Consider the following 7,598-nt stretch of genomic DNA (forward strand, 5'->3'; position numbering starts at 1 on the left):
GTATTGAATTTGCATTTAAACATATAGTCAAATAACATAGTTTGAACCGAATAAAAATAGCATAGTTTTACAAGCTGAATAAAAATAAAAATGCCTCACATAGTTTTGCAAGCTGAATAAAAATAAAAATGCCTCACATAGTTTTGCAAGCCGAATAAAAGAATATACATCTATTGATTGCCAACATGAGCCCACATATGCTGAACCAAATCATTTTGAAGTTGCACGTGAGTTTCCCAATCACACGTCATGATGACATTGGGTGAACTGTTCAAACATTGCCGCTCCTCCATGCTGAGGCACAACATTCTCACCCTGAAACTGAAACCCCTGATCGTACAGACGTTCCAAGCGCTCGTCTTCTACGATCATATTGTGCATGATCACACAAACAGTCATCACCTCCCACAGTTTCTGCGTGCTTCAGGTATTAGCAGGATACCGAATGATGCCTGGTCGAGATTGCAAAACACCAAAGGCACGCTGAAGGAAATATGCCCTAGAGGCAATAATAAAGTTATTATTTATTTCCTTATATCATGATAAATGTTTATTATTCATGCTATAATTGTATTAACCGGAAACATAATACATGTGTGAATATATAGACAAATAGATTGTCACTAGTATGCCTCTACTTGACTAGCTTGTTGATCAAAGATGGTTATGTTTCCTAACCATAGACATGAGTCGCCATTTGATTAACGGGATCACATCATTAGGAGAATGATGTGATTGACTTGACCCATTCCGTTAGCTTAGCACTTGATCGTTTAGTTTGTTGCTATTGCTTTTTTCATGACTTATACATGTTCCTATGACTATGAGATTATGCAACTCCCGTTTATCGGAGGAACACTTTGTGTGCTACCAAACGTCACAACGTAACTGGGTGATTATAAAGGTGCTCTACAGGTGTCTCCGAAGGTACTTGTTGGGTTGGCGTATTTCGAGATTAGGATGTGTCACTCCGATTGTCGGAGAGGTATCTCTAGGCCCTCTCGGTAATGCACATCACTTAAGCCTTGCAAGAATTGCAACTAATGAGTTAGTTGCGGGATGATGCATTACGGAACGAGTAAAGAGACTTGCCGGTAACAAGATTGAACTAGGTATTGAGATACCGACGATCGAATCTCGGGCAAGTAACATACCGATGACAAAGGGAACAACGTATGTTGTTATGCAGTTTGACCGATAAAGATCTTCGTAGAATATGTGGGAGCCAATATGAACATCCAGGTTCCGCTATTGGTTATTGACCGGAGACGTGTCTCGGTCATGTCTACATAGTTCTCGAACCCGTAGGGTCCGCACGCTTAAAGTTCGATGACGGTTATATTATGAGTTTATGTGTTTTGATGTACGAAAGGTAGTTCAGAGTCCCGGATGAGATCGGGGACATGACAAGGAGTCTCGAAATGGTCGAGACGTAAAGATCGATATATTGGACGACTATATTCAGACATCGGAAAGGTTCCGAGTGATTCGGGTATTTATCGGAGTATCAAGGAGTTACGGGAATTCGCCAGGGAGTGTATGGGCCTTATTGGGCTTTAGGGGAAAGAGAGAGAGGCAGGCCACGCGCGCCCCCAAGGCCTAGTCCGAATTGGACTAGGGGGAAGGGCTGCGCCCCCTCCTTCCTTCTCTTCTCTTTTCCCTTTCCTTCTCTCCTACTCCTACTACTTGGAAGGGCTCCTAATTCTACTAGGAAAGGGGGAATCCTACTCCCGGTGGGAGTAGGACTCCCCTAGGGCGCGCCATAGAGATGGCCGGCCCCTCCCCTCCTCCACTCCTTTATATACGTGGCCAGGGGGCACCCCATAGACACAACAATTGATCGTTTGATCTTTTAGCCGTGTGCGGTGCCCCCCTCCACCATAGTCCACCTCAATAATACTGTAGCGGTGCTTAGGCGAAGCCTTGCATCGGTAGAACATCATCATCGTCACCACGCCGTCGTGCTGACGAAACTCTCCCTCAACACTCGGTTGGATCGGAGTTCGAGGGACGTCATCGGGGCTGAACGTGTGCTGAACTCAGAGGTGTCGTGCGTTCGGTACTTGATCGGTTAGATCATGAAGACGTACAACTACATCAACCGCGTTGTGCTAACGCTTCCGCTTTCGGTCTACGAGGGTACGTGGATAACACTCTCCCCTCTCATTGCTATGCATCACCATGATCTTGCGTGTGCGTAGGATTTTTTTTGAAATTACTACGTTCCCCAACACACGCTCGACATCCTTCCTAGCACTCTCTTGCTCTTGGGCAAATCTTTTCCTCTTCTCTCCGACAGGGTTGGGGATTGTCTTGACAATAGTGGTCCACTGAGGATAGATGCCGTCACCCAGGTAATATCCTTTGTCGTAGTTGTGGCAGTTGATAGTAAAGTTCACCAGTGGGCTGTTGCCTCGGCAAGCCTAGCAAACACCTGCTAGCATTGAAGCACATTGATATCATTGTGTGACCCAGCCATGCCAAAGAATGAGTGCCAGATCCATAGATCTTGAGATGCCACAACCTCTAGTATGACAGTGCAAGCCCTGACATGGCCCTTATACTGCCCTTGCCAAGCAGAAGGGCAGTTCTTCCACTCCCAGTGCATGCAGTCTATGCTGCCAAGCATCCCTGGGTTGCTGGCATTCATTGCCAACAAACGGGCTGTATCTTCAGGAGTCGGCTCTCTCAAGTTCTCAGGGCCAAACACAGCAATAACAGCCTTGCAGAACTTATACATGGAGTCCAGGCATGTAGACTCGCTCATACGGACGTACTCATCAATGAGATCACCGGGCACTCCGTATGCAAGCTTATGAATGGCGGCAATGCTTTTATGGTAAGAGGAGAAACCAATCTTGCCAACGACATCCTCTTTGCACTCGAAATAGTCATCATAGCCGACCACCCCCTCTCTAATACGGTTGACAAGATGCCTACTCATACGAAAACAACGGCGGAATTTTTGATGTTTGAACAACAGATTTGTTGTATCAAAGTAGTCCTTCCAATGAACGAAATGCCCGCTCTCTCGGCTGTGATTCAACGCCGGAAGGTGGCCCAGAATGGAGCCACGGAACAACGGTCGCTGGCTGTTGAGGTGGTGATGGACCAACACGACAGCCAATATCTCCTCCTTGTCATCCGACGACGAATCGTCAGAGTCGCAAAGGAAATTGTGAAAAAAGAACTCGTCGGCGGAGTCCATTTTGTACCTTGGCAAACTGTCGAACAACTTGCAGGCGTCGACGAAGGAGATGGCCGGCGAAGGGAGTCGCGGCGCGCACGGACCAACTAGCTGCCATGCCGGCGTCCGACGAGTGTGCCGACGAGGATCTGGCCGGGGCGGGGAGGCGGCTTCTTTGTCGCGGTCGCGGCTGTGTGGTGGGGGAGCGGGGGTGGGAAGCAGTTGGCTCCTCGGCGGCAAGACGACGGTGGAGGGCAATGTGGGAGTTGGCGGCGTTGCTGGGCGGATGTTGCGGCGCCGACAGCTGGGAGAGTCGCCGGAAAAAATGGACGGCGGCGTCGGCGACGAAGGAGGCGGGCGAGGGTTGCTGTTGGATGGGGGAAGGCCAATGTGTCACTGACCAGCGGGCCCGGGGAGGAGGAGGCGAGCGCGCGCGTCCGTCTCGTGTCCGCGCCGACGCAAATCCGGCTAAAAAAGGGGCCGGCAATGGGTCACCCGCGGACGAAAAGCGGACACGCGTTCGTTTGGGTCGGCGCGTTGGGCCAACTTTTTTGTCCGCGCCGATCCAAATAGACGCCAACGGACGAAATGGGTCACACCGTTGGAGTTGCTCTAATATTACCCTCATGTAAAATAAAAAGAGGAAATTTCTTTTTCTTTTTGCGGGAAAAAATAGGAAATTTCTAATAACATCTATCCCACTTTCATATATTTCATATTGATTTTTTTTTTGCGGGTGACATGTCACATTGATTTTTTTGACATGTCATATTGATTTGAGTTTACAGAACCAATTTATAACTTTGTGGTTCATTACTTGGCCCTATTTTTTGATAAAAGATTCCTGTTGAAGAACCTTGCATCCAAATAACCCTTTTTGTTTTTGAGCCGGAATAAACCTTCCTTGGTAAGCCACCAAAAAAATTGCAATAAATGAAAAAAAAGAAACAAACATTCCCTTTTTATTTGTAAATAAGTAACTTGTACTATTCCTACTAGAAAGGAAGGGGTTGCGAGCTGATCCGATTTCTGCGGTCCGTCCATTTATCTCTTTCGTTGACAAAAGTTTTGACCGAACGAAGAGCAGGGCGCAGCATAACTCTCGCATCGCAGCCGTCCATTCACCACCGATCCAACCGTCCATGCCCGCGCGCGCGGATCGACGGCCCCACACTGCTCCCTTCCCGCGCCGTTTAAATAGCCTCCCCAAACCCGTCGTCCAACACAATCCACTCCCGCCTTCTCAAATCCCCCATCGCGCCCAAATCTCTCCGCACCTCCAACCCCTGCCTCTAGCTGCAATGGACGCCTCCGCCACCGGCGCCGTCGCCAAGGCGAAGAAGTACGTGGTGGGGCGCAAGCTCGGCGGCGGCCCCAGGAAGAAGGCGGTGGCGCGCTCCGTCAAGGCCGGGCTGCAGTTCCCCGTCGGCCGCATCGGGCGCTTCCTCAAGAAGAGCCGCTACGCGCAGCGGGTCGGCATGGGCGCCCCCGTCTACCTCGCCTCCGTCCTCGAGTACCTCGCCGCCGAGCTTCTTGAGCTGGCCGGGAACGCCGCCAAGGACAACAAGAAGTCCCGCATCATCCCGCGCCACCTGCTGCTCGCCATCCGGAACGACCAGGAGCTTGGCAAGCTGCTCGCCGGCGTCACCATCGCGCACGGCGGCGTCCTGCCCAACATCAACCCCGTGCTGCTCCCCAAGAAGACGGCGGAGAAGGAGCCCAAGTCTCCCAAGAAGGCCGCCAAGTCCCCCAAGAAGGCTTAGTTGATTACTGTCTAGTGATTCCTGATAGTAGTAGTGTTCTGTTTGGATAATGATGTCGATGTAGCATATGTTCTGTTCTGCTGAGAAAAAAATGTCAGAAATCTGTCTGACTTGCAGTAAATTCATTATCTGTTATCTGTGTGTTCATGATTTTGCAGTGCTATCGAGTTTTACATTTGCGTGGTGGGACAAATTGTTGTATTTACCAGTCGTTTGAATCTGACAAATTCACCTGGTCTAGTTATTAGAAAAACTAGTAGAAGTCAGAGTTGCAAGCTGAAGAAGCTGAGGAGAGCATACTCAACCTGTATTTTACCTGTCACGTATCACGAGTTCAGGTTCAGACATTTGTGTATGTCGAGTACTACCAAATGCCAACGCTTCTGTAGAGTACATAGTTGGTTGTCGCCCAACCCAATATCACTACATTCTAGAACATGATAGTACTACATTATGTTGCCTGATGGCGGAATAAGTTCAGTTGCACACTTCTGAAACAAATGCAGAGAAAACCCATCCTTGATAGCCTACAGTTGCTGTGATCATTGCTCTGTTTATATGCATTGCTTGTTTTTCTATCTAAACTGAAGACCTATTCTTGATGTATATGTATTGGCTAAACCGAACCACACTAATTATAAAAATCAGCAACTGATACACACATGATAGTTGCCAAATAGATAGCTCAAACTTCAGTAGTTTATATTCAGGGCTAGATAGAGGAGTTTGGTCCCAGGAAACAATCAAGTTATGCAGTGGATAATTAAGCAAGTTTGGCTGATGTCGCAAATGGTCATTGCATCCCTGTTTTAGTGTCCCGGTTATTCACACTAAAGGCATAAACCAATTTATGCCTGATAAGGGTCAGATGGATCCATTTTGAACAATTAAGATGGCAAATTCGGTGATCTTATTATGCTAGAAACAAGGTCCTATACAAGGACCAATAACCACAACAATTCAATTAAACATTCTAGAACCAAGATAACACCTCATTCTGCCGCATAAAACATAGACCATCTTGAGGGATTGTATGGAGAAGTGCAACTTACAGATTATAGGCAGGCACAACCAGACAATAAATAACAAGAAGAAGCTATATATTTTCTCATATATGTTCATCATTTGTATTTTCAGGGTGCAACTTAACAAATCATTATCTATTTCCAGTTGTGATAATTGATCAATGGATTACAAGCCGTGTGATTGTGATACTCCTATCTCCGTCTTAAAAGTAAATTCTTTGCTCTGTCGTCCATCTGTTCATGATTTTCAATCTTAGACCTGTATTTTCCACTTGTTTGAATTTGATAAATTCACTTGGCCTGGTAAATAGAAAGACTAGCCAAAGCCAGCTGCAAGCTTAACAAGTCAAGGAGAATCCCCTAACGGTAGTCATGTATGAGGTCAGATACACGGGAATTTAGGTTTAGACATTTGAATATATAAAGTACTATACCCAGCTTATGCTGGAATAACGGGTTATGTCACCCAAGATCACTACATTCTAGAATATGTACCATGTTGCTTGATGACTGAATAAGTTCAATTGCACATCTCCGAAAGAAAAGCAGAAAAACCCCATTATTGATAGCCTGAAGTTGTTGTGATCATAGCTCTGTATATATATGCCTTGATAGCCTGCAGTTGCTGTCATCATTGCTCTGTATATCTATGCCTTGTTTGCTCGCCTATCTAAAATTCTAAACTGAAGACCTGTTCCAGAACAAGTATTAGCTAAATTGTACCACACTAATTGTAAAAATCAGCAACTGACATCCACATGGCCATTGCCAAAAAAAAAAAAAAAGTTCAAGCTTCAGGTTCAGGAGTATACAATCAGGTTTAGATGGGGGTGTTTGGTCACAGGAAACCATCATGTTATGCAGTACAGTAGTAGATAACTAGGCTAATGGTTATCACATCCATGTTTTAGTGTGCCTGTCACTCACGCCTAAGTGATAAACTAATTTATGCCTCATAAGACGGCCAATTTAGTGATTTTACTATGCTATAAACAAGGTCATGTACAAGGACCAAATAAGCATAAAAACATCATCAATTTGATTAAACATTTTAGAACCAAGATAAAACTCAATGCTTCAGGTTTAATCTTCGGGCTCTTAGACTAGGCCTTCACTTCACAACATAGGCCCTGGTCGGCAATTCTCGGCTCCATGCTCTGTGGACTCCTCCAGAAATGTTAGTTTTAGGATTCCAACTACTCCCTCCGTTTACAAATATAAGATGTTTTGGATATTTCAATATGGACTACATACAAGCTGAAACGAGTAAACAAACATACATAAGGGCGTTTTGGCTCCTTTTTTTTTCCGAAAAGGGGACAGGCCCCGGGCTCTGCATCAGAACGATGCATACGGCCATAAGGGCGTTTTGGCTCTAGGTGCATTTGCTCTCACATAAACAGTAAATTCAATTTTATTAAAAAAATAATCTTTTTTAATGCTTGAAAATGTCTTGTGTTGGGCGGAAACAATACCCGCCACTGTTGTTCCTAATGCCAGTGGCGGTCGCATAAAGTCACCCGCCACTACAATGTGCTATCAAATTTTCCCGGTAAGGAAAGACATCTTGTGGCGGGCGATGTAGATCACCCGCCACTTTACCCAATACCCGTGGCGGACGAA

The 7,598-nt window shown here is 46.1% G+C and overlaps 1 protein-coding gene across 1 annotated transcript; it reads left to right on the forward strand.

Annotated features, from left to right (window-relative positions):
- Positions 1–4,425: 4,425 nt before the first annotated feature.
- LOC119298268 (histone H2A-like) lies at positions 4,426–5,095 on the forward strand. Its single transcript, XM_037575733.1, has one exon. The coding sequence runs from the start codon at positions 4,489–4,491 to the stop codon at positions 4,948–4,950; it is 462 nt and encodes a 153-aa protein (XP_037431630.1). The 5' UTR covers positions 4,426–4,488; the 3' UTR covers positions 4,951–5,095.
- The last annotated feature ends 2,503 nt before the right edge of the window (positions 5,096–7,598 follow it).

This window comes from Triticum dicoccoides, chromosome 5A (genome assembly GCF_002162155.2).
Source record: "Triticum dicoccoides isolate Atlit2015 ecotype Zavitan chromosome 5A, WEW_v2.0, whole genome shotgun sequence".
NCBI classification, from domain to species: domain Eukaryota; kingdom Viridiplantae; phylum Streptophyta; class Magnoliopsida; order Poales; family Poaceae; genus Triticum; species Triticum dicoccoides.